This window comes from Atractosteus spatula, chromosome 3 (genome assembly GCF_055471065.1).
Source record: "Atractosteus spatula isolate fAtrSpa1 chromosome 3, fAtrSpa1.hap1, whole genome shotgun sequence".
In the NCBI taxonomy this organism is placed as follows: domain Eukaryota; kingdom Metazoa; phylum Chordata; class Actinopteri; order Semionotiformes; family Lepisosteidae; genus Atractosteus; species Atractosteus spatula.
In genome coordinates this window covers 68,373,679-68,400,784 of record NC_142708.1, presented here as the reverse complement: position 1 = coordinate 68,400,784, position 27,106 = coordinate 68,373,679, and the positions used below count along the sequence as shown (strand labels likewise).

General features: G+C 51.7%; 2 protein-coding genes and 1 non-coding gene across 3 annotated transcripts in view; all 3 read left to right on the top strand.

Annotated features, from left to right (window-relative positions):
- Positions 1–626: 626 nt before the first annotated feature.
- trnal-aag (transfer RNA leucine (anticodon AAG)) lies at positions 627–708 on the top strand. Its single transcript has one exon. It is a non-coding gene; the product is annotated as a tRNA-Leu (tRNA).
- Positions 709–2,065: 1,357 nt separating this feature from the next.
- Positions 2,066–12,422, top strand: vamp2 (vesicle-associated membrane protein 2). Its single transcript, XM_088912342.1, has 5 exons — positions 2,066–2,358; positions 5,778–5,901; positions 7,066–7,224; positions 8,180–8,231; positions 8,988–12,422. Coding segments are annotated over exons 1-5 (354 nt in total). The 5' UTR covers positions 2,066–2,356; the 3' UTR covers positions 9,005–12,422.
- An 8,220-nt stretch (positions 12,423–20,642) lies between these two features.
- The window catches only part of per1b (period circadian clock 1b), a 28,155-nt gene continuing 21,691 nt past the window's right edge, over positions 20,643–27,106 (top strand). The window contains exon 1 of the mRNA XM_088911767.1: positions 20,643–20,855. The gene's annotated coding sequence lies outside the window, so the exon portion shown is untranslated. The remainder of the gene's footprint in view (positions 20,856–27,106) is intronic.

The following is a 27,106-nucleotide window of genomic DNA, read 5'->3' as shown; positions in this document are numbered from 1 at the left end:
ACGGATCAGATGAGACCATTTCAGCACTTGTTTCTGATTTGTACATTAGTAGCTCATCCAGAGTTTTCCTGAAAGAATCCAGGACAATCGTTTTCGCTTCGTAACCGGGCAGCTTGTTCCAGACTCCCACCGCCCTTTGTGTAAAGAGGTGCCTCCTACTCTGAGTGTTGCATGCAGTCAACTTTGTATTCTCATTTTTGTTGATTGCTTTCAGGTATGTCAATTTATTTAGCAGAATTCAACCCTTATCTATTTTATATTTTTCGCCATCAGCATTGTAACTTGGCCAGCGCCTTGCATTGTCTATCTCTCAAGTGTTGCTGTGTCACGAATGCGACTGCGCCAGGCGGAGAGCGGGATCTGTGTTTTTCTGATTTACCACATATGGTAAAGGAATGGTACACGTCTGGATTAAATCGATCCTTTCCCTGGCAAATACTTTTAGAGTCTTAAAGAATGACGTCTTCTGTCCAAGCAAGATAGTATGATGCCCTAATGTTTAGGTGCAACCCTTAAGTTTTGCATAAATAACTGGTTTGCTGTGAAATCCGAGAGAAATAAATAAAATAATTAGTTTGGAGTAGGCACAAGTATACATGCGTACTCTTTTCAAGAGCGGCTCGTAAGGTAGCGTGGCCGAGCGGTCTAAGGCGCTGGATTAAGGCTCCAGTCTCTTCGGGGGCGTGGGTTCGAATCCCACCGCTGCCAGAAATCAATTTTAGTTTCAAATAGCTACGAATTTGGATAGACAAGGATATATTGTCTCTGATGGTAACAGTTTTACAGACCGTGCGGCAGCTTTGCTCATTTTTCTGCAGATCCCTCGCGTGAAGAAGCGCGTTCAGAGCTGAAATCCCAGCTCTCTTTCCACACGCACAGTCTGCAGGCTCTCTAGCTTGTTGCCTTCGGTCCAGTTAAGCAATGTTTTGGGGGGGAAAGGGTGGGGTGTAGGGGCGGGGATAGTACTGTCATGGAAAGGTCCATTTTTTGTTTCGTATTTTATTTTCACAAAGCAACACGCCCCGCTTCGGACGATTTGAATTCATTGCTCAGCCTTCGTGACGCGCTGAAACGTTTTAGAATTTGAGACGTGAGAGATGGATTTTATTTATTTATTTGTTCAAAAAAGAAGGCCACGCTACGAGCTAAACGTTGGGCGGCATCTTTCTGGCGCTACCGACGGGTCCAGAACCCGGAGAGCCAAGTCACTGCGCCGCCATTTTGTTGTGCCTCTCACGGTACCCTGGGTCTCTTTCCCGTCTTTCTCCTCTCTCGACATCGTTTCTCTGAGGCGTAAATACACCCTCCCTTCCCCGGTAACACTCCTGCGTTTAAAATACAGGACGCCCCTTCGTCTTTTTTCCAAACAATTCACGAAAATGAGACTTTTTGCAAAATACAGCGCTATGTATATGTATGGCCGTTCCGTTACAGCGCCATCTTCCCTCATCCTCGTCATCTATTTGAAAAGCTGACAGGAAAACATTCAGGGGAAAAAAAAAAACTATAACATGTAAACATTAGCGCTAAGCCGTGTAATGAGAGCCGGGCTTTGTGCGAGTGTGCGGGGGAGAGGCGGGGTGGGGCGACTCTTAACAATGTGCAGGGAATGCAAGACTACAACAACAGGAAAAGACTTTTAAAAACTTTCCGACAATTAAGCGTTTCAACAAAACAGCAACGCGGCTGTTCGACTGTTTCTTGAGGAAAAAGAAGAACGCACCCCAGGACAGACGGTTTGTCCCCTGAAAATGCTGACATTAATGACCAACACAACTGAAAAAAAAAAGAAAAAACAGCCATTTATGAACTTGGCCCATTGAAAATTCACCCAGACTGCTACTACACTGTTAGTTCGTGTTCTAGAGAATAAAAAGAAGAAGCGCTAGTTCAGTAGGTATTTTAAAAGTTTATTTTTTCCCGTCAATATAGCACGATTCCCAGTATATTGCCTACAGGTTATGCGATTCCAACCCCCCGCCCCCTCCATCTCTCCAGCTCCCCGGAGCTGCCCCGGATGACGGATGACGTCAACAGGCCATCTTTGTTCTCAGAGCCCAGCGCCTGTTTTTTTTCCCAATATCCCTACAGCTCGAGCGCCTGGACCCATCCGCGCGCGAGGCAGCCATCCTCTCCCATCGATTTGCACGGTAGAAACTGAATAAATAAGACCGAAGACGCGGACAGGACCACCGCCTACAATATAAAGGGACACATCAGCGACCGCAGCGGGGGAACATTAAATACAAACATCGACAAAATCTGAACAGAATATTAAAAAAAATATATTGACACCTATTCACAAGAAAAATAATCTAGAACGCCAGAAGCACATACTTAACAGACCACAAACGAGATGTGAGTACGAATAATTGGTTTTGCATGTAGGCGTTAGGTATAATATATATATATTTGTATTAAATTGTCTGCTAAATGAGGATTTTCACAGGCGGGCGAGATGCAATGAATACACCCCAGACTGCCCTACCCCTGCCCTCTCTCCGAATTGCCAGAAAGGGTCAGATAACGGGGCGGTAGAGTGGATATTTTCCGTGTGTCCTTCTATTTCACCACTGTATGAGAGGACAGAGAGAAATAATGAAGCGTCTCGTTTAAACGCAGTACTGTGTCACTCCGGACAGAACCAGCCCTTCGCGTTGTGTTGTACAGGAGCCGAGAGATGGTTGTTATTATTGTCACTTTTAATTTCCCCCCCCCCCCTAATCATCTCTTAAAAATACGCTTTCGGCGAGCAACACAAGCTTTCTCTCGCCATCTCACGTGGGTTGGATGTAAACCATTTGTGTGGGGTTTCTAGCCGATTTTCTGCGGCGTTTTGAGCTGTGAGACAAGCGGCTTAGACGATTCCCTGCGCTGGTTTGCGAGAAGCGAGCGGGGGTCGCGGTTTTGGGTCAAGACGTTGATGGCGTTTGTGCCGACAGAGCTGTGGTTCCCTGTCTTACATGGGGGCGATATCCCGGGGTAATCGCGGCGCCCGTTCGTGGGCTTGTGTAGGGCTGTCACGGGAGGACGGAGAGGGGGCTGGGTGTGCGGTTCTGGACGGTCCGGGCGCCAGTGGACTGTGATTTAGCCCGCATCCCCACCGAGGAAGGACTCCGTGGGTCCCGGCCGCTCAGGGCCGGCTGCTGGGTTTTCGGGATGGCAATATCATCACCCACGGTCTCGACAGGTTGATCGCGACAGGGAAAGGAAAAGCAGACTGGTTTGGATGCAGCCCAGTGCTCCTGACTGCGATGTGTTCGCCCACAGCTACACTGTAATGTAGCTCGGAAAGATGGACGGAAGACTCGTCCTGACAGGTTTTCCCCTGCCCGTCGTTGTAATAATGGATCTGGTTGCTTTAGCGTCCACTCTGATATTTATTTTTTGAAAGGGAGCAAAGGTGATTGTTTCAGAGGCGCACGATTTATATAAGATGTACGAAACATGGAGGATGAGGGTGATGGAGATGACGACGATGGTGATGATGATGACGGGCAGAACGCTGTCATCGCTAGCGCTGGCGACCGGGGGCTCGTGTCGGTCGTCCGCCGCCTCAGGTGACAGATCCGGAGCAGAGAGCGGACCAGCGGCCGGAGTCGGTTCTGAGAGCTTCACCGATCCAAAACGAGCGTGGAGCCGCAGGGATCGGGCGTGATTATCGAAATTTACGATATCTTTTTTTTTTAAAAAGGGGGGTATTTTTGTATTCAGCGCTTTGATGTGATTGAGCGTCCAGGTTTTTTTTTGATGAATCACGCTTCTCGAATGAGCTACCCCCCCCTCCTCCTCCTCCTCCTCCTCCTCTCTCCCTCTCTCTCTCCGGTTTAACGGAGAGGTAGGGCTCCACCAACCAGCCGACGACGCACTCGGGTGTATCCGCGCCGCCCCGAGAAGATGAGGTGTTGTCTTTTTAAAACCGGACACTCGAGGAGTACACGGGGGGGAGAGCTAACTTGTCATTTTGAGGTCCCGCGGTGTGAGTGTGCGCAGATCCCCCCCATCTCCGCGTCCTGTCCCCTGCCTCTCGCCTCTTCTGTGGCGTTGCGGCTCTCTGTCCGTCAGTTACACGCCACTAATCTGCATGCAATCACACCAAAGGCAGGTTGCTCTTGCCTGGTATGTTCTCTGTGCCTTTGTTTACATGTGTCCATCCATATCTCTCAAAATATCAAGAGTGCCCTGTCTCGAATACACTTGGGCGAGAAGATCGCCGATATGTACCTGCAATACACACCTGAAATGCCGCACCGCATTTTTTGTTTGTTTGTTTTCGCGGTGAGGTTGTGGCGTGTACTTCTGTTTAAAAGCAAAGCTCTAGTTCTAGCGATCCGTCTCTGACGCGACGCGTTCCTGCGTAGGGCACGAGAGCGCAGCTCGCCTCTCGCCGGCGGGCGGGAGTGCGCGCCCGTGCGCCCGTGCGCGGCGCGTGTTGGCAGGGCCGGGCTCCGCTCTTCCAAGATGGCTGTGGCGTCAAACCCCTTGAGCAGCGCGGGGAGGGGGGGTTGTTGTGTTTTTATTTCTTGGAAGAGGACGGATTTGCCGTCTAAAAATAGCTCGAGACGCGAATAGTGGTAGATCTGGAATCAAATGAAAGCAGAGGAATGAACACAATTTTATCAGAAGTCCAGCTCGGTATAGGTCCTGTGACAGTAACCCATGGCTGTATGCGTTTTTCCCTTGGGGATTTCCGTATGAGCGGCGTCTTGCGTTTGAGCAACACACCACAGAAGAGGTTTAGTGTGGATTTTACACAGCACGCTGCACTGTGGGATTAACATGACACCACTTAGAGGTGACCTTTATTCGGAATTCTGTCTCCCCCGGCTGGCTGGACTGTGTCATGGCGGGTCTTGCACCAGAAGGCTCATGTTTACCATATTAATCACACAGCCAGTTGTCTGATGTTTTATTGGTAGTCACAGTCAAAGGGATAGACTCTCACAGTCCCTGTGGAGTCCAGTACACTGACACAGCCCAGTCACAGGGCTCTAGACTCTCACAGTCCCTGTGGAGTCCAGCACACTGACACAGCCCAGTCACAGGGCTCTAGACTCTAACAGTCCCTGTGGAGTCCAGTACACTGACACAGCCCAGTCACAGGGCTCTAGACTCTAACAGTCCCTGTGGAGTCCAGTACACTGACACAGCCCAGTCACAGGGCTCTAGACTCTCACAGTCCCTGTGGAGTCCAGTACACTGACACAGCCCAGTCACAGGGCTCTAGACTCTCACAGTCCCTGTGGAGTCCAGCACACTGACACAGCCCAGTCACAGGGCTCTAGACTCTTACAGTTCCTGAGGAGTCCAGCACACTGACACAGCCCAGTCACAGGGCTCTAGACTAGATTTATATAGGGTTTGGTTATTGTAGGTCCATACTTCCAGTGGAAAAGCCAAATTCCTGCCATCATTTTATGCTTTAAAGAAGAGAACAAGAAACCAAAGGACATTTACAAACATGTTTTTAGAGTGTTCACAGGTATCCAAAAGCTTGACCGATTTCAGGCTTAGTTGAAAGTCATGAATTTTGCTGACTCTACTTCAATTTTCCAATTGACAAAGAGGCCCACTGCTTGAATGGGAGTAGTGGCTTCTTCTGGTTGACACTCCCTGAGATGATGATGATCAGTTTGTGCTTTGACTGGCCTGGCATTCTGCTTCAATGAGAACTTCTGTTCTAACTGGTCTGCTGTTGGGTTGGCAGGCTGTGGTGTGGCTCTGCTGTGTCCTGCATGAATGTGTGATAACCCCTGTTTTGTCTGTTTGATTGACAGGTCTGCCCCGGCCGCCGCCCCAGCTGCTGCACCTGGAGAAGGGGGAGCTCCACCTGCCCCCCAGCAGCCCCCCAACCTCACCAGCAACCGACGCCTGCAGCAGACGCAGGCCCAGGTGGACGAGGTGAGCGGGCAGACGAGCGCATGGGCTGACCGGGACAGGCTCGCCCCCTGACAGACTGACTTGCCGCTCCTTGCTTTGACAGTCCTTCACGAACGCGCTGGCGGATTTCGCGTGCTGGCTGTCCGACCTCCGCTCAGCTGGCTCCGTGTCGCATGCTGAAACACCCACAGATGTATGGGGATGCGCAGACACCAACAGACAGACTGAAGCTCTGAGCCATGCACTGATACAGAGAGTTTAGACCCAGTCAGATGTGTGGAGTGCTCAGATGCACCAATAGACCGACACAGGAATTGTCTCGAGCGGGAAGGGTGACAGCAGTAGATTCTGTACTGAGAGATTTGCCACTTCCTGTGGAGTCCAGTACACTGACACAGCCCAGTCACAGGGCTCTAGACTCTCACGGTCCCTGTGGAGTCCAGCACACTGACACAGCCCAGTCACAGGGCTCTAGACTCTTACAGTCCCTGTGGAGTCCAGCACACTGACACAGCCCAGTCACAGGGCTCTAGACTCTCACAGTCCCTGTGGAGTCCAGCACACTGACACAGCCCAGTCACAGGGCTCTAGACTCTCACAGTCCCTGTGGAGTCCAGCACACTGACACAGCCCAGTCACAGGGCTCTAGACTCTCACAGTCACTGTGGAGTCCAGTACACTGACACAGCCCAGTCACAGGGCTCTAGACTCTTACAGTCCCTCTGGAGTCCGGTTCACTGACACAGCCCAGTCACAGGGCTCTAGACTCTTACAGTCCTTCTGGAGTCCAGCACACTGACACAGCCCAGTCACAGGGCTCTAGACTCTTACAGTCCCTGTGGAGTCCAGCACACTGACACAGCCCAGTCACAGGGCTCTAGACTCTTACAGTCACTCTGGAGTCCAGTACACTGACAACGTGCAACAATGTGCAACTTCATTTTAATCTAAGTGAGCAAGAGTCACTTCTTTACACAAAGGGTGGCAGGAGTGTGAAACAATCTGCTCAGCCACGTTGAGACCCTGGTGTCCTACAAGAAACAGCTGGAAATGGTCCTCTGATCAATTAGCTACTGACCACAAAAACTGTCCGGAAGTACCGAATGGCCTCTCGTGTGTGTCCTGCCTTCTTGAGTCGGCGGCTGCATCACCAGCGGCGCTCTGCCTCTCCGGCTGTCCCCGCAGGTGGTGGACATCATGCGCGTGAACGTGGACAAGGTCCTGGAGCGCGACCAGAAGCTGTCGGAGCTGGATGACCGGGCCGACGCGCTGCAGGCCGGGGCCTCGCAGTTCGAGACCAGCGCCGCCAAGCTGAAGCGCAAGTACTGGTGGAAGAACCTGAAGGTGAGGTTAACCACTGTGGCAGGTGAAAGCTGAAATAATAATAATAAAGCCTTACACTTTTATATATATATATAGCTCTTTTCTGGACACTCCACTCAAAGCGCTTTACAGGTCATGGGGATCCCCTCCACCACCACCAGTGTGCAGCCCCACCTGGATGATGCGACAGCAGCCATAGTGCGCCAGTACTCTCCCCACACACCAGCTCTCAGTGGGGAGGAGAACAGAGTGATGAAGCCAGTTCAGAGATTATTATTAGGAGGCCATGGCTGGTAAAGATCAGGGGGAAATGTGGCCAAGACGCTTGGGTTAACACCCCTACCAGATTCGAGAAACACCCTGAGATTTCTAATGACCACGCAGAGTCAGGACCTCAGTTTTATGTCTCATCTGAAGGACGGCGCCTGTTTACAGTATAGTGTCCCTGTCACTATACTGGGGCATTAGGACCCACACAGACCACAGGGTGAGCACCCCCTGCTGGCCCCACTAACACCTCTTCCAGCAGCAGCCTTAGCTTTCCCAGGAGGTCTCCCATCCAGGTACTGGCCAGGCTCACACCTGCTGAGCTTCAGTGGGCTTCTAGTCGTGAGGGGCAGGGTATTATGGCTGCTGTCAGTTATGACCCCCTAAGCTAAAGTCTTGTCAGAAATGTGGTCACGCAAAGCAGCAAGCAGGGTGTCTGAATGTCACAAAACCACTCGCGGTGGAGATCAGCTGAGCCCACGCCTCTGCCCTGGAGCAGAAGGGGGTTTACTGAAGCAGCAGTCATGCTGTATGTCTTGTTACCTGGAGGCAAGGTAGCTGTGGCCTGGCGTGTCCCAGCTGTCTGGCTCCAGAAGATCAGGTTCTCTGCATTTCTTTGGTTTTGACTATTTGTGGATCTTAGCAGAATACTGTCAACAGTTTTCAAAGAATGGCTTTGATTAACCAATTTTGTTTTTCTCTCTCTTAGATGATGATCATTCTCGGGGTGATATGTGCAATTATCCTCATCATCGTCATTGGTAAGAGTGCACTGTTTCTTGTACAGGGTGACTATGAGAGCAGAGGGGCAGCAGTGGTTCCAGCAGTGTCTACAGTACAGTCAGGTGTGACAGTGTGTGTGTGCGTTGGTGAATTCAGGGGGAGTGTGAGAGGAGAGGGACAGCAGTGGCTCTAGCAGTGTCTACAGTACAGTCAGGTGTGACAGTGTGTGTGTGCTGGTGAATTCAGGGTGAGTGTGAGAGGAGAGGGACAGCAGTGGCTCTAGCAGTGTCTACAGTACAGTCAGGTGTGACAGTGTGTGTGTGCGCTTTGGTGAATTCATGGGGAGTGTGAGAGGAGAGGAACAGCAGTGGCTCTAGCAGTGTCTACAGTACAGTCAGGTGTGACAGTGTGAGTGTGCGTTGGTGAATTCAGGGGGAGTGTGAGAGGAGAGGGACAGCAGTGGCTCTAGCAGTGTCTACAGTACAGTCAGGTGTGACAGTGTGTGTGTGTGCTGGTGAATTCAGGGTGAGTGTGAGAGGAGAGGGACAGCAGTGGCTCTAGCAGTGTCTACAGTACAGTCAGGTGTGACAGTGTGTGTGTGCTGGTGAATTCTGGGGGAGTGTGAGAGGAGAGGGACAGCAGTGGCTCTAGCAGGGTCTACAGTACAGTCAGGTGTGACAGTGTGTGTGTGTGTTCTGGTGAATTCTGGGGGAGTGTGAGAGGAGAGGGACAGCAGTGGGTTATTTTTAACCAAACGTGAACTGGATTGAACCCTCACTCCCTTCTCTCTGCAGTCTACTTCAGTACCTAGTCTGGTTGCCGTTCACTGCTCCCATCAGCGATCTCTTGTCTCGGAGAAAATCTCGCCGGAAAAACCGAAGGAACGAATGACTGACCACCCGACCGACCACCAGAATCTTCCACGTCCCTCCCACTGCCCTCCGAAATCTCCTCGGCTCTCCCAGCCCAGCGTGTGTCTCTGTGCACCCCTGTCCTTGTAAATATCCCCGCTTTTCTTATCTATTCGTATTTCCAGAAAAGAAACAAGGTAATGACCACAGCAATTATTGTTATATATGAAATATATATATATTGTTTTTTGTAGAGTCTTATTCTTAGATAATGTTTCTAGAGGTGTATTTTTCTTTGCATCAGAGTTGACTGCCTACTAAGTCTGGATATCTCTTGTTTTCTCTTCCTCTGTTTGGAGAAGCTGATGTTCCTCACTCTCTGTCTTCTACTGTGTACTACGTTCACAGGAATTGCGTTAATAACTGCCTTTTGTTCTTTTCAATTGAGGTAGCAGAGGCTTTGTTTAATGTACCAGCGATCTGTCTTTCTCTCTCCTCTCTGTCCCTCTTTCTCTCTCCTGCCTGTCTCTCTCCAGAACTTTTGGAAAGCTACCATGCTTTTCCTGTCTTGTTTCAGACAGCATCTATCTGTCTGCCTACTACTTTGGAAAGAGATCTCTCTCTCCCTCTCTCTCGTTCTTGATTCGTTTGAAACTGCCACATTAGAAAAAGGACCAATGTATGTAGCTGATTTTTTTTAATTTGAATTCCGTATTTGTTAATAGATTTTTGTGGTTTATATTTTTCTGTCTCTTATCTCTCTGACATTCCTCAATAATGGTGTGATATGCTGTCTATATATGTATAAACATGTTTTAAAAAGAATATATATATACACACAACGAAGGAGTGGAAACCCGCAGTCACTGCAAAAGCAACACCGGCTGTTCACAGTGAGATCTGAACCAGAGCCCGCCGTTCCGCACTACAACAGCAAACGGAAATAAATAGGGCCCCCCCCCCACCCCCATTTTTCATGTCCTGGGGCCACTTCAAACGAATGAAGTGTGTGTGGGTGTTGGGGGGGAGGGGGGGGGTCACGTTCGGAATCCGAACCCCTCTTTTTGACAGCCAGCGGCAATTGAGACTCCATCATGTCTCGGCGACCTCGTTAGCAGAGCTCCGCAACCCTGCCCCCTTAACGGAGCCAACTGAAAGTCCTGCGCGACCACAGACAGGGGTATCTATATATGTATTCAAAAAGCTAAAACATTCCTGTCCACAGCTTGTGACCTTATAGACGAAGAACATATATATATATACACCAAGACTCACTCAGGTGGCATAAATACTCGTCACCTCCTGTGCCTAATTGCACAACACCTGCGAACGGCGTCGGTGGATTCCTCTGTTGGTTCGTGGGAGGGGGCGCAGGGCGACCTTTGGGGGTCAGCTAGCTCCTTGTTACTTCATTGAGCCCCTAACTCAACCCTAAGTCCAGCGCAGACATAACTATTGCCCCTCTCGTATCTCACGCTGGGATTTTTGCTCGTGCATTAAGGGTGAGGTACACGGCGTGTTCAGCTGTACTTGCCAGTGAAACCTCTTTGGAGGACTGAGCAGCGATAGTCTAGATGTTGTAGGGAGACGGCTAGCTTGTGTCAGAGAGCTCACTTCAAGTCCCGTGCAGTAATGTGGAGCCCAGCCGGAACGACGACCAGGAGGCCCAGGGTCCTCCAGGCCTGGGGTTGCCCAGAAATCTGCCCGAGAGAGGTCTGTGGGCGGCCGTAAGTCTAAAGCACAATGAAATCATGCTAAAAGCATGGTAAAGGCCTGGAGGAGGTACAAGGTGCAACCCACAAAATCAGGACTGAAACACTGGGGGGGAGGGATTTACACTTGACGAGCTAATGGAATAAATGATTTTTATTGACCATTACAAAGTTGGATCGGCTACACACCAGGACTGCAACGGTGCACCTCTGGGTTTAACCGAGAGCCACAAACACAGAAGATCTGGCCACTCCTGAGCCCCAGGCGGGGAACCTGTACGTTCCAGACAAGCCCTGAAGCTGTTCTCGCTCACAGTGGTAGTGCGCCCTCTGCTCTCTCTCCCCAAGAACAGATTCTAGGATCCCCAGTTATTCTTGTTGTGCGCGGTGCGAACGGACAGCTCGATCAGGGAGCCCATTATTTCCGGACTTGCCGGTAGCGAGCCGGAGCCGGCCCGTTGGCTGTTGTGCGGGGGGGATACACCCCCACTGAGCTGGGGAAAGACGTGTTGTCCAGGAGTATGGTCTTTTCCTGCTCCCTTCACCCTTCCGGGTTCTCGTCTTCCCACATCCGTCGTTTCTGTTTCCGTACGGCCTGGACATTCCCATCACGTTCATCCTTCCTCCACGTCCTCCACGTTGCCGTCGCCATCCTTGCCTGTGCCTAGGCAATGTGGCCCTGAGTTCACTTTACTGCAGGCTCCTGGGGGGAGGAGGAGGAGGAGGAGGAAGAGGGGGAGAGACATAGTTCTTGATAGGTGATGACAGAGGCAGGAAGTACACGCAGTGTTTACACTGCGGGAGGATTTCTCCGAAGGATTCGTTGAGAACTCCCTGGAGTGCCATTTGGGATTGTTAAGAAGATGTCCTTGGAGGAACTGTATAGGATGCCCGTAGCAGTGAGGAGCCTGTTGGCATGTCTGGTAGCTTCCTTGAGGATTCTCCCGAGTAAAAACTGACTTCCTGCGCCAGGCTGGCGTGACCTGCGACCCGCAAATGTTCTATAGCCAGCCCTCTGCGTTGTATCTCCTTTCTTTCCTCGGTCTCTCTGCCCTCCATCTTTCTTCTGGTGGCAGGAGATCATTTCCTCTATCCCTCTCCCCTGCTCACCAGGGCTCTGTATCAGGAGAGTGCAGCAGTCAGATGTCTGTACTGACTCACTCTCTCTGTGGGGGACGTGCCACATCGCCGGCTCTCTCGCGTTTGCAGTGTGAAGCCTGCAGTGCCTCAAAGCTTGGCAGGCAAGGGTATGGAGTTCCCATGACAACCAACCGGGATTGCAGGAGGTGGGGCTGGGGGGGGGCGGGAACAGAAGAGCTAGTAGCCAATAAGAACTCTCAAAAACAGTGGAGGCGGGGTTCTGTGCCTGCCCACTCCCCCTGCCCATATATAAAGCACATGTCCTGGATTATTAGTGATGGAGCACAGAGGAGGAGGGTGGACTCCTACTCTGTTTACCCCCTAAGGCTTCATATGACGCCCTGTTTAGAAGACTACTTTTCCTCCCATTTCCTCTCCTGTGTTTTGTACTCTGCCCTTCTCGCAGTCTCTCCCCGACTCTGTCGTTTCGCCTCACCTCATTGGCATGTTCCTCTTGGCTGCAGGCTGTCACCAGCTCTGTAACCGCACTACCAACAGCCACCAAGACGTTGTGCTCAGTCTGAAATATATATATGTGTTCTTCCGTTAAGCTGTGGACCCCTATACTTCAGGATTTCTATCTGTGACTTAAATTGCTGAGATCTTGCATGTTTTTTGAGATTTTTATTTTTGTAGCGTAGTGACAGACGAGCCTGCGGACGGACGCAGCCTCACCGCCTCTTTCAGCCAGCGCGGTTTTCGGCAGGGGGGGGTCGCTCTGGAGGGGCTGCGGCGGGACCGTTCAAGATCGACGGGGCGGGACGCTGGCCAGCGAGTGGGCGGGGGGTCGGGAGCAGCAGACTGCGATTCCTGTCGTGGGCTTCGCGCGGTGTCCAAGCTTCCAAACGGCGGCTTTTAACGGTTTGCGATCGGAGAGATTCCGGGAATGACGCCGACGCCAGATGCGGGGGGGCTTGGGGTAGCTTGCCCGATGGCACCGTCCGTGTGGCGGCACTTGTAACCGGTTCCGGTCTTGGAGTGCCGGGGCTGGAGAGAACCCGCTCTCCAGAACTCGGAATCGGTGGCCCTGTTGGACTGGCAGAGTGCTGTGGGTGGGATCGGGATGGAACAGCTGGAGGTGGGATCAAGGAAAGCCGGAAACTGTGAGAGCAATCCGGTCTGGGCATTGTGTGGAGGAGTTAACCAGTGTCAGCCTGACAGGAAGTTAACAAACAGCTAGACTGATAAGTTGGTTGGGACTGTCATTTGGATCCCATCTGCTCCAGGAACCAAACAGATACAGATGCAACCAAACTTGCTAGCTGTGGGATTTGCTTCTGATTTAATACAGGAGTCGAGGTTCTCGGTTGCACTGCAGAGCTAGCTCAGGAGGCCCCATGTGAGAGCTTTCGGGTTTCTCTTGAAATCCCATTACCCCACCTGGGCTCTTACTCCTAGGGTACTCCTAGGGTACTCGTCAGTCTGATATTTGACGTGCGTCCTTCCATCTGAACCAGGGGCTGCTGCCTTCTGAGGGTCAGAGCCACGTGATCGCGTGCTGGTTGGTCTCACGCCAGCAGAGGAGTAAGTTGTGTCAAGGTCTTGTGGTTTTAAATTGACCCGCAGGGATTGATAGCGTCAACCTTATTAAAGAGTGATGATAAAAGCATTCCAAAATCGGACAGCGCGGATTGTCCCAGCTGTGATGTGCTTGTATACCAGTAGGGGGCGCACAAGCAATTACTACATTGCCTGTCTATGGCTGATCCGGTTGCTGACGTGGTGGGAGTGGAGACGGGGGGGAGGTTAGGGGGTATTGGCGTTACTTGCAATCCAGCTCCAGAGCGATCCTTTCGGAAAACAGCGCAGGCGTCTGGGAAGACGCGGTGACACGTTAGCCCTCGGAAGTTTGTCCCGGAAGCAGCTGCACTTTCCAAAAAAAAAAAACGGAGAAAGCCAAACTGAAATCGCGAGCTTGATTCTGCTCGAATTAAAAACATGAAAGTTGCAATGGCCATACGTGACTCTCATATCAAACCGATTACTTGTAAATGAAACAATTGCGATCCAGTCGAGGGACGCCTGCTCGTAGTGACAGTGATAGCACAAACCTTATTACCCTGGATCCCTGTGTGTGTGTACGTTATGTTACTGATGGCAACAGCAACACCAAACGTGTCCTAATCTTCGTCGCTGTTCAGCAAAACACAAAAAACAAAAAAACTGTGTGTATGATGTTGTGTTGTTGGGGGGGGGGTGGGGGGGGTTATGCAGGGTAGGGAGAGGGTATTTTGGAGGAGCCCCGGTCTTGTCTGGAGAGGAGATCTAAAAAAAAATCCCGAGATCTGTAGTCAGATCTGTAAAAATGAGGAAAATCAACATGGAAAAGCATAATTCAGACAGGCATATAGAGGGGCTCCTCGCGGGTCTTTCTCATCTCAGGCTAAGGTGAGGTAGGACCCGAGCAGGTTCCTCTCACAGATCAGGGGTTGTCCTGAGTGTGCTTGACGATGGGGGGGGGGGACGTCTAAAACAGAGTTGATGTATTTTTGTGTCTCAGTGTGTGAGGGACAGAAACAGGTTGGCGAATGTGGTTCTTTTACCCCTGACTGGAAGAAAAATTCCTTGCCTCCATGATCTGGAGGGAAACCACTGGAGGCCGGGAAAATGGATCCAGAGGGGTATGAAATCCGCATTCCTCATCTGTGACTGTTTATTTTTATTATTATTTATTATTTTTACAATGGTGTGGGTTTATGCTTTAATGCTCCGACATACAGGTATTGCTTTTCGGGGGACACGTGGTTTGATAGAAGTGTGGAGACGAGTTCTACCTGCAGAAGTCCAGATGCTTTGTTCGCCTCAAGGACGCATCGAACGGCGTCGCTTGTGAGCCCGTATGAATGGCGCAGATTTAGCCTGCTGACCGGCACCCGAACCATCTCTGCGGCCTTGAAACCATTTCCTGGTTTGCGCTGAATCCCATGACATAACGATGACGTTGGCGTAGCAGTCAGGAGCGCGCGACCGCGCTCGCCCCGAACATGCTTCGGTGGCAAAGAAAAACAGGAAGCCGGTTTAAGAATGACGCAACACTGGTAGAAAAGATCAGCGCAACCCTTTGGGACTAAAAAGAAATAGCAAACGTCTATCATTTCAATCCAGAGGTCCTTAGCAGCGGGGACCCTTAGGGTGACCACTGGTAGCCGGTCAGCAAGTGAATTTGGCTATCCGCGAGATTATATATTCTTCTTTTAATGTCTTTGCCACAATGCATTCTGGTACTTGTAGTGTCTTTTACAGAGGGCTGTACGCATTTTGTGAATATAAAATCTTGTTTTGAAAACTGGAGCTACCATTGCCATTTTAGTGTGACTGTATTGGTAACTGTTGTTATTTATTTTAACTTATTTTGGGGCTTAAAGGGCATTAGCCTACATTACCCACAATCCCTTGCCTTCAAGGAGGGATCAGGCTAGAGGGTTCTGGGTAATGTATGTTTTTAGCTTTAGATTTTCTTTTCCCTTTTGGGTTGGATCTTTAACACAAAATATAACCGCAGCAACAACTTAATACGGAAATGTCAAAACAACACAAAAGATATTTGATGAACAGACATTTCAAATAAATGAGAATCGTGTCGGACAATGATTAATATCAAGAAAAGATTTAAAAATATATATATAAATACAAATGACCTGTGTTTATTGTTATGAGTTAGAAAAAAACTGTATCTGTAACAACAAAAATAAAATGGTGTGTGTTTGAAAACAAATGGAAAAATGAAATAAAAAATAAAAATCAATTAAAAAAAAAAGACTGAAGCAGCCCAAAATGCACCTGAGTCCTGATTTTGGATCCTGATAGAGCAGAATCACACCAGAGTGAAATCAGTGGCATTTTCTCACAGCTGCTAAAGGTAGGACACAGCACCAAGCACAAACCTGAGCACGCACTAACACCCCAGTGCAGCATGTGCATCATGCAGTGCCTGATGCTGAAGCTTGTGCAGCACACATTCGGGGTTGCTGTCTCTCTCGCTCACCCTCTCTCCTCTCTCGTTTCCATTTCAAAGTGCTCTGTTGGCCTCGGTCACTCCAGGTGTTCCCAGTCCTGGGCCTGGTGGCCCCAGCTTACCTGCTGTGTTTTGCTCCAGTCCAGTTCTCAGCAACACAACTGAACCTCTGGTTAGAATTATGTCTCCGCCTCTCCTGTCTCAAAGCAAGAGCACAGGCTCTCCTTTCAGTATTGCTCATTTAGTGTGTCCAGGCTGTGGTCACTGAGCCTGTCTTCTCTGGACAGCCAGGTCTGTCTGTGGGTTTCTTTGTCCAGGCTGTGGTCATTGAGCCTGTCCTCTAAGGGTTTTGGACCCAGGGTTTTCAGTCTGGCGCTGAGACCGGATCAGTGCTGAGGCTGGATTAGTGCTGTCGGACTCAGACCTCTCAGTAGCTGGAACTGAGGCTGGATCTGCAACTCAGGATCCTCTGTGTCTGTAGCTAAGGCTGGATCAGTGCTGAGGCTGGTTCGGTGCTGTTACACTCAGGGCTGTCTGTGTCTGGGGCTGAGGCGGGTTCAGTGCTGTCAGACTCAGGGCTCTTGATCTCTGGGGCAATATCAGGTGCCTTGTTTGTGGATACTGCCGGAGTCCCTGCCCTGTCTCTCAGTGTTAGGGTTTGGAGGTTTTCCAGGCTCAGCACTCCTGGCCCATGGGGTATGGGGGTAGAGAGCCGCCCTCTCCTGCCCGCCCACGCAGACCTTGTCACCATCAATCAGTGATCAATCAATTTGATCAGCAGTCAAACACTGCCTCTAAACCAGATTCAGATCTATACTATTTTGTATTAGCAGCAGCCTAATACATAACTCTGTTAATATGTGTCCCAGCCTGTGTTAATATTAATTGGATACAGATGGCTGTAGATAAGATGGGAGAACAGGAGTGAAACTCTGTCTTCGTCTGTGCGTCTCCCTCTCTAAGGCAGCAGTGTCAGCATTATTAGAGAGGATGTTATTTAACTTGTTGTGTAACACCTTACAACACTACAGCTGGGCCAGAGCACAGAGGCGCACCTACTCCGGAGGGGGGGGGGGAGAGGGGTTAGACGTGCCCGATTGACACATTACTCCCATTATTACACATCGATTTACAGGCTGCGGTTCTAGGTCGGAAATCGGACGCAGGCGCGCAAGTGCACGTATAGGTAAAAGACCGCAAGCGTAGCGTGAGGCTCCGCGCCGGCAGACCAGCCTCGGGGGGCGCTTGCGTCCGTCTGTCGCAGGGAGCGTGAGCTAGAGAGCGGCCTCTGGCGGCAGCCAGGTGCCATTACAGCCCTGCTCTTCATGAAAAGCGGCTCTCCCGGGGACAGAGCGGAGCAGAAACGCGCGGTTAACTTAGCGGAACCAACCCTGCACCGCACCTCCCCAGGGAAATCCGTCCGTCTGCCCACCCATCCAGCAGGTGCTGGCGCAAATTGACATCCCCCTGGCCGTCACTCTGATCCACCTCGGGCTTTCACAGTGCTGTCATCCAGAGTCCTTGCTTCGCAGCGGTCTGATCCAGTCCGGGTTTTACTGCCCTGCCCGTCTTGACTTCCGAGGCCCAGCGCCTGCCGAGATGAGAAGGACCGCGGTGAAGTAGCAGGCCCATTAACTGACCAGCGGGACCAGAGCTGGGGGAGTTTAGTGGAACGGCCGCGTCGGATGACCTGCAGTAGACGGTGGAGGGCCCGGACATTTGGGAAGCACTGAATGAAGTGGAATTGTCCCGGGAAGGTCACCCCGATTGCTCGGAGTCCACCCCGCTGTAGAAATGCGCTTCACTGCACCCAGTGAAGAACCAGCCTCCCACCCAGTACTTCCAGTCTACTGGGATCAGGTCCTGCTCGGTGAAGCTGCGCGTTCAGGTACTGACTTGGGTTTTTTTTCCCCAGATACAGCCAGTGAATTTATTGATCTCCCTCCCAACCCCAGCCTGTCATGCCACACACACACACACACACACACACACACACACACGTGAATTTGATTCTCCTGCGCGTGTCGTCCTTTGAGCTCGAACCTGCTGCCGAGGGTTGATCAGACCAAACCGCGAGGAGGGGGCAGATCAGACCGAAAGGAGGCGGGAGGAAAGAGGAGCGTCGGGGAGGGGGGGGGGAACCCGCTCAAACACAGGGAGAACATGCAAACTCCACACAGACAGTGCCCGTTTCACGGGCGGAGCGGTGGCTCTGTGGCTCAGGATCTGTGCCTGTGGCTGGAAGGTCGCCGGTTCGTATCCCGCGGCCGGCAGAGGAGTCCTACTCTGTTGAGCTCCTGAGCAAGGCCCTTAACCCCAGCTGCTCCAGGGGCGCCGTACAATGGCTGACCCTGCGCTCTGATCCCCACGCTTCTCTCCCTCTCTGTCTCATGGAGAGCAAGCTGGGGTATGCGAAATGACAAATTCCTAATGCAAGAGATTGTATAGGGCCAATAAAGTGATCTTCTCTTTCAGGGAGGCGCCAGAATACTGCGCTGCACAGGGCAGAGGGACATTGTGGAGGTGTCCACCTTCCCTCCTATCGGGAGATAAAACAGGGATTTGATCCTCCTGATGTATTTCCTGAGATAGACAGTATCTTTTCTTTCACTGCGCACTGACTGTACCCCCCAGTAACAACTCGGCTTGCTTTCGTGCACTTCAGCGAGAAGCCGAGCCCAATGAGCTGCAGGCTGAGGTTTCTATCAGCCTGTGCCTCCCGCAGTCCACTCCTCCACAAGGGGTTAACTGCATTGATCCTGCTAATCAATGAGATCATCAAGGGACATTGGATTGGGGGGGGGGAGCCCAGAGCTTGAGATTTGAGGGTCTCCAAGATGAGACCCTCACGCGTGCTCAGATTGTGGGCATTCGTGTTCACACTGGGGCTTGAGCTAGAATTTCTGCCTGTGGAATCTGTACTGCAGCGGCTCTCGTGTAAATTCGAATCCTCCTGCACGTCAGTTCCATCCATTTCTGGTTTTATAAGGCTGTCAGGCAGACTCCTGTTTGGCAGCAGTCGGATCCAGTCCGGGTTTTACTGCACCGTCGGTCTGACTTCCAAAGCCCAGCTCTTTGCACCTGAAGCCGGTGAGAAGGGACTGCTGTGAACTAGGAGGTCCATTAACGGTCCAGTGGGACTAGATTCTGGTCCTGAAGGGTCCTTGTGTCTTCAGCGGAGTTCTTAATCTCACTGAGGCTTAAGTGAGCCGTTTGATTTATCCTCCTTGATTATCACTTTTAAACCTGATGCCGTCTTCAAGAAACGACTCTGCTGCTGGACTCACTGTCATGGAGGAAGTTAGAGAAGACCTCCAGCTTGCTGGCCAGGGGATGGGAATACTTGTGCTTCCCTCTCTTGTCCCTGAAGTGCTCTTGATAGGAGACCAGTTTGCAAAGCCCAGTCTCATGCAGGAATGAGACTCCCAGACATGGGAAAACTCAGCTCTGTGGTCTGCAGCATTGCATTCCACACATCAGAATGAGGGTAAGTAGGAGATCCTGAAACCAGAAACCCTGGTTGAAATAAACAGATGTAAAACAAACCTCTTCTCTGGCGCCCCCTTGAGGTCGGAGTGGCATAGTGCGCTGGTCACTCAAGGTGAAGACAATCTGTAGGGTTAGGGCTTCAGTGGTGATGGTGACCCCAGCAATCTGGCTGTTTTCAATCCAGCTGAAGTTTCTGGTGCTCAGTTAAACCTTTCACTAAACAAGTAGTTTCATTTCCTTTTCTCTGCTGATAAAAAGTTAATTCACAGAGGTCTAATGACTAAAATATGGTTTTAGTTAGTGGTTCAATAAAGTAATTAGGTGCTCGGCTGGAACACAAACCAGCAGACAGGAGAGTGAGGGGAACATGGACGTTATGAAGACCAACCACACAGGCGCTCCTCGCGGCCAGTCCTGCCCGGCTCCCAGTGCGCCTGCGTTCACCAGAGCACTCCGGCGTCCGCGTGCCGCCAGCCGGTGGGCTGGGAACGAGCGGTGACGTCACCCAACTGGCCCGAGGTCTCACGTGGAACTCTGCATGCTGAGCTCCTCTCCTACCGTATTCACTCGAAGAGCAAGGACCACCAACGGCTCGAGGGTTGCGGTGGCTCCAGCCCAAGCGCAAGGAAAAGCAGGTAAAAAAAAAAACTGGCGACTTTCAGAGGTTTATATGCAGTGCGTCTTAAATTAGAACACATGCAGCAGAATAAAATACTTGGACTAATTTGAGTCTTCCCATATACTCATTACTACTTCCATGAAGTAATGCAAAAACTTGGTTTTCCTTTTCAGAAGAGCAACCATATCGTTATTTCAAGCTATATGCACGTTTTAAGTTGTTTGCCTAGTCGTTTACACTAACCATTACAATTAATAGCAGGTTTTCAGACTAATAATTAAAGTTTGAAGCTGCATTTGCTGTTCGTACGACCATTAGTGACTACCATTAATAATGATTACATTATATATAGCGCCGCAGCTAAAATCCTTTGACCGTATTCACACGTTGGGGGTGACTGTAAACCTCGTCTCGTTGCTGTTGCTGGGATCAAGTTGTTTCGAGTTTTTTATATGCGCCCGCTTACGAAGCATTACGGCGTGTGATCTGACAGACCTGCTCTCCAAATGTAGGGCTATGCCTTCCAGCACGGCTCCGATGCAGGCAGGCTGCAACGTGACACACACAGCCCAGCACATGCCGCACCGCCCCCGCCGACCAATGGGGTTCCTGGGGGGCGTGGCGAGGCTGGACTAGGGCCGCGGGGGAACCAATAGGGATGGAGGAGGGCGGGGTGGAAGGGTGCATTCACGTGGAGTTCTGCGTGTATTGTGGCGTGGAGAAGCAGTGTGCTTGTTGTGGAACAGACACTGAAAAGGTGTTACTGTGGAAAGGAGCTACGAATGCGCTTGGATGCTGGACGGTGACCGAGTTTTATAAAACACACATATACTGACCCCCCCTTCGAGGACCGACCGGGACACAGAAGCCTGGTGTTTAACGCGTTGAACACAAAGGTAAGGGAGATGGCTTCTGGGCTTGCAATCTTGATGTTTACTGTCGCGATTTCTCCAGAACACAGTTTCGCTGCGCTGGTGGCAGTTTTTTGCTGCTTTTGTGATAAACGTGTGTTTTCGGAAGAGATCTGCTGGGGGGGTGACTTAGTACGGAAAAGACGGACTTAGTACGGCCTCCTTCTCGGGCAAGGAAGCAGTGGGCTTTATGTGTTACCTGATCGGCAACTATGCCGACTGCGTTTGGTTTTGCTGCTGGGAAGGCGCTGTTTCCTCGCCTCTTTCTCGATTGGGCGGTGTAAATAATTCTGTCCAGGCACACGGCCATTCGCGCAGGGTCCAACGGGACTGTGTCGCTTAGGGAGCGGCCCCTAGTCGTGACCAGTCACCCCTGGCAGCCCGGCAGCTATGACACCCCGTCAGCACTGCAGCGCCTCGCTGCGCTGCGTGAGCTGGGAGAGCTTGGCTCGGTGTCCAGTTGGCGCTGCCGCCCGTTCTCATTAGGCGCAGGAGCGGAATCCAAGCTTGTTTTTGTTTTCTTCATGGGGGTGTGTGCGGGGGGGTCATTCTGTGTCGTGCTGGAGGCTCGGCGATCGCCCCGGTTTCTGGAGACAGGAAGTGACCACGCCGCCGCGAGCTGCAACCGGATCGCGAGCGCCTGCCCCTCTTTTTGCCCCCCCCACCCCGCGAGTGTTTCTAAACCTCCCGCCCGGTTTCGGCTTCGCGTTCACAGCGGCGGAGATGATGTCCGGACCAGTGCGGCCTGGTTGTATCACTTAGGCCTAGTGTCAAACCTCTCCGACAGGAGGCGTCAGCTGAGCGAGTTTGATAATAGTTGAGTGAAACGACACATGAGGTCGCTGGAGATAGGAAAGCTCCGGCCTCGCAGGTGTTTTAAGACGTGCGGTCCTCTTCTCCTCTTTGTCTCGCACAGACCCTCGTGTGAGTCACCAAAAGGTCGTATGAGTCAGCATTCGGGAAGTGGAAGCGTTTTCAAAACAAGACGGCGAGATCGCTTGGTGGGGGGGGGGGGTTGGGTGTCCTCCAGGTGTCACCTCGTGCGGCACGCCGCGGTTCGCTGCGAGGGTATATGGTCATCATCATCGTCACTGGATGTTAGATTTGGTCTAAGCCTTCTACTTTGGACAAGCTTTTAAGCTGTCGGTGTCATTCTGATGCGGTACAACGTCAGGTGTTCTCCTGAAGGTGGCCGGGCAGTATCTGACAGGTTTCAAGTGTATAGTAGACTATATGCTAAGTAACCACAGGTCTCTTTACAGCAGGACTGTCCAGTCCTGGTCCTGGAGGGGTCAGTGTGTCTGCAGTCTCTCCAGGTCTCTTTAAAGCAGGGCTGTCCAGTCCTGGTCCTGGAGGGGTCAGTGTGTCTGCAGTGTCTCCTGGTCTCTTTAAAGCAGGGCTGTCCAGTCCTGGTCCTGGAGGGCTCAGTGTGTCTGCGGTGTCTCCAGGGATCTATAATGCAGAAGCACCTGGACAGGTGGGAGAGGGTGTTAATTCGGTCCAGTTAGGCCTGTAACCTGCTGGCACAGTTCGTTAGGAGCTGACAGCAGAGATGGAATGAAAACCCGGAAACACACCACAGCTCCAGGATCAGGACTGGATTTGCGGAATGCCACCACTTCCAGCGCGAGCACTCCAGTGCGATGTGTGAGCAGAGGTGTTCAGGTCACGCCGCGGAACTCCAGTGTGTTCGGAAGCATTTGTTAATAGCAAAGCTTGCGGAGATGGCTTAACAGTCCTAATGATCACTGCTGCGGCGGAGCGCTCTGTCCTCTGAGCCTGTAATGTCTCATAATGGCTTCGGTGTAATTCCAGAGCAGATGTGGCCTCTGTATCACCGCAAAATTCTCTGAAAGGGTTGGGAACGGTGATTCTGGCGCTTCTCCTCCGAAGGCTCTTTCTGGGACCTTAAAGAGAGAGGCGGGTCACACGTCGAACCCAGGACCACTTCGAACTGAACTTATGTAGGGAGCCAGACTGAACGGGTGGTCGTGCGTTAACGGCGGAAGCGCTGGGTCCCGTCGCGCGGGAGGCCCGGGGGTTGCGGTCCGCGTCGCCCTCCACGCGCCGGCGCGGTGGGTGCTCGAGCCCTGGGGATCTGCTGATGCACTGTGGGAACCACTCCACCTTCCCCAAGAAGCGGGGTTGTTTCCGGGTGGAAAATCGAGAAGCCCGCGACTTGAGAAAAGTTTCCTTCGGCCGTCTGGATCCCGCCTTTGTTCTCCCATCTTGTTTTAGGCGTGGCTTGATTAGGGCGAGATCTGTCCGCTGCACCTTTTCACACAATTAAAAATAGCCCTTGTTTCAGTCTTATTGGTAGAGGTGGCTACAACTCTCTCCATAGCTGCTTCTCACCCGCACCGTGCAAGACTAGTACCTTGATTTCCTCCCTGAAATGGTCTACACATGTCTCTCTGACCGGCGGGACGCGCTAGTCTGCTTCGGGTTCCTGCACTTATCCGCCAAGGGGAGGGGCGACCTGCGCCGCGGTGACGTCATGCTCGCCCCCGTGGCTGGTGTTCGTGCACGAGACACTGCCGCCAAGCTGTGCAAAGCAGTTAATTCGGTCACCGCGGCTGATAAGCATCTGTAACCCGCAGTAATTCGGCGAAGTCGAGAATAATTACAAGAAAGTGTGCCTCGGGGCACACTGTCATGCGCCAGTCATATTCAAGAGTATCTGTATTGGAAGGGTCGCAGAGAATACTGCAGAAAACTAAGAATCTTTCCTGATTCTTAGTATGAATGGGCTGCTGGCTTGCAGTTGATAGCTGAGTTATTGTTACCGAAATCCCAAATAAACAGTTATAGCTTGTTCTGAGCTACGAGATTTCCGTGCAGCCGCAACTAAAAAAAAAGTGCAATTTTAAGGTATATGAATAGGTAAAACTTATTATTTGTACTTGTTTAACAGTGGAGAACAGCCCGATATATTGTCGGTGCCTCGCGCAGTGCTGTGGCTTACGAATTGCAAAGCAGCTCAGAACTGTTCCGTAATTAGTTATGTAACTTGTTACCGAAAGCGATACTCTGGAACCCTGGATGGACGAAATCGCGGTTATAAATCTACATATATTAAGGGGAGACATTTGAATTTGAAAGTAGATTGTAGGTGAGACTGAAAGCTCAAAATGTTCCCCGTTTTAAGATCCACGATCCACGCTCACGCGTGATTCTGCTCATGCGCGGTGGCTGGAGATGTCAGGTCTCGTGACAGGAGACCCCCACACCCGAACAGCGGGGATCCGGCCGTGGTTCTGCCCCCTGGAAATCACAGCGCAGCGCTGACGTGCCTGATCAGTCAGCACAACACGTAGAGGCCTGACCCTAACAATAATCATATTTGAGAGACTGACTCAGTCACTCGGGCAGTCCCAGTAGATCACACGCTGGGCTGCTACTCTCTTGAGGTTCCTCCCCCAGTAGGACTGGAAGCCGTTCTGATTCCGGCAGGTGCGATCGCTGTCTGGATTTGTAAGTCGTGGAAGAGAAAGGGAACGCCTGAGCACGGTGACCCAGAAATACTAAACTCAAAGAAAGATGAGTGCACAGAACACGAACTTCTGCAGCCGAGTCTTCCTGAATGTTGTTTCCCTCGGTCCGCTCTCGGCCGAGTGCCGCCGTCTCCTCCGCTGCAGGTCGGCGGGGCCTCCGCTAGAGAGCGCTAGAGGGCGAATCGGCTCCAGTTCAGATCCAGAACCAGCAGGTTTGCTGTGGGTTTGTGTGAAGGCGTTTGCCATCGGTACCGGGGTGTGATGTGCCAGTCTAATTCTTTCTTCTTCACCAACGGGGGGGGGTCAGTTTATTGTGGATTGAGATTTTTGTCAAAGTCTTATGTCTGCCTACTCCTGTGATGCGGATTGTCACGAATGTGCACCCAGACCATGTCAGGACCAGGGTGGATGTGTAGGAAATTTGCCCGGGGGGGGGGGGGATAATTAATTTATTCAAGTTGCAAGATGCCCCGTGTGTTTCTCGAGGTAGAGAGGGGACCCCGCCATCATGCTTATGGTGTTGCTGTTGCCCCTCGGCGCCCACCTTGCGTCACATGTCCGGGACACCCCAATGCTGGAGTCACCTCAAAACGCCCCTCCTTGAACCTGGAACGCCGTCACGGGCAGCGCAATCCCGGAAGGAGAGAACGGCTGTCGTCTCTGTGCGTTGTCTTGCAGAGAGAAATACAAAGAAATTGGAGAGCAGTGCTCGTGACGACAGCGAGTCCGGTTCAAACCCTGCTAATTCACTGGGTGATAAGTACAGGGCCGCCCCCCCCGGTAGGACCATCACGGCTATACCGGCGCTGCTATTCCCGAGGTGTGGGCAGGCTGCCTGCGCAGAGGGATATTCGCGGAGACGATTAATAAAAATAGAGCCCTCGATCCCTCGAGCGGGCCGGACACTGGCCGGGGGGTGACGTCACGCCTCTGCGGGTCCGCGCCTTCGGCTGTTTTAGTTCAAGGTTTTGGTCTGAGCAGACGAAGAGCTGTTTGTAGTACGTAGCCTGCATTGTACTGGTACCTGGGCTCCTGGGTACAGTTTTTGCGAGTCCATCCGACCTGAAACACACACGGTAAAAGTGGACACACACACACAGTGTTTAAAATCTAAAAAATGTGAATCCCGCCCAGAATCCTGAAAAAGTCTGAAGGTAAACTAGCACTGGCCGGAAGTCCTCTTTTTTTTTTACAAAACAAAAATCCCCAGTCTATAAAAGGAAACTCCTATTTTAAGCGACGAGTCGTGTCTGGGAACAGGGCTCCCCCCTGGCGCGAGAAGGAAGTGGGGGCGCTGGCGTGGCGGGCCCGGCTCGGCTCGAGCCGTGAAGTGGGTTGAGCGAGGTTGTGTAATCGCGTCCGCTCCCGAGGAAAGGGGGAAAATGATTTTGTCCTGGGAGATCCAGCACGCAGTCCCGGTCAGAATATTTTCGGAATGGAGTAAAGACCCCGTGTCTCCGTGTTACGGCAGAAACTGTGTCCCTCTGGCCCGAAACACCTCGGAGCTCAACGCCGTCGGCCGAGGAGGGTCGTGGCGGAAGCTGTATTTTTGGGGGGCGCTCCGTGTACTTGTGAATGATGACTGACATTGTCTTCAGTGTAATCTCATGGACAATCAGCCCCGATCGGAAAGTGTTTTGCATGCGAAGTTCATACCTGGCTAGGATGTTTACGGATTGTGAGAATGTTTTATTGTAAGATGTTGCTTTTGGAAATAAAGTATATTTTGATAGAAAAAAAAGGAATCTCTTGCTCTGTCCACTCGACTTCCTGTCCCTCTCTGAGACACAGCTTTGTGTGACTGGCGAATCCAGGTGCTCCCAAAGCAGTAACAATTGGCAGGATTTTGACAACAGGATCGTTAATGTTTTATGTTTTTTGTTAATAGCAATGTTTGAGCGGCTGTCCCCATTCCCCAGGCTGGGACAGGGGATCGCACACTGGCTGGCAGCCCTGTTGAGCTGCCTCCCCCAGTAGGATTGGGAACTGTTCTCAGTCTGGCAGGAGTGGGCATTCTGGGATTTGATTTGTTATTTTAGGGAAGAATGTCTAATTCCAGAGTGTTTCTCGCAGTGCAGCAGAAAGTGCACCTCTGTCTCCGACAGTGGGAGCACAGCCTGCCCTCTCTGGGCAGGCACGTCTGCCTGTGTCCAGTTTCTATGTGCAGACTGTAGTCACTGAGCCTGTCCTCTCTCGACAGCCTGGTCTGTCTGGCTGACTAACAAACCGCTCTCACTCTGTACTGCTGGTACACGCTGTGCCCGACGCTGTGATGAACCGCATGAACCGCATGCCTTTTTTTCACACGCAGGAACACGCACACGCCACCGCAGCGACGCAGTAACAACTATGCGACATTTACAGTTCTGCGCAGCACCTGTAACTGCGCCATTAATCGTGTAATGATCAGAACAAGACGAGAGCTAACACTTCCAGGATTTTTCGGAGGAAAACAGAAAAATAATGAGCTTTTCGAGCTTTTCCTATTGGCTGCCGCACTCGACCAATGAAGAGCTGGCAGCCGGGTGTCCACGTGCGTTATGTGTACACTGAAGTGGGCGGCCCCCCTGACGTCAGCGGCCAATCAGCGGGCCGGCCCGGCCCTGGGGGGTTATGCAACCGAGGGAAAGACGCCGGGCGCGAGGCGAGGAGCCCAGCTTTGGGACATGAACGTTTCCGCCTCCCCGAGGCTGGTTTGCGCGTGTTCGAGCCGGGGGTAGACTGAGGCATTAGCAAAGCAGG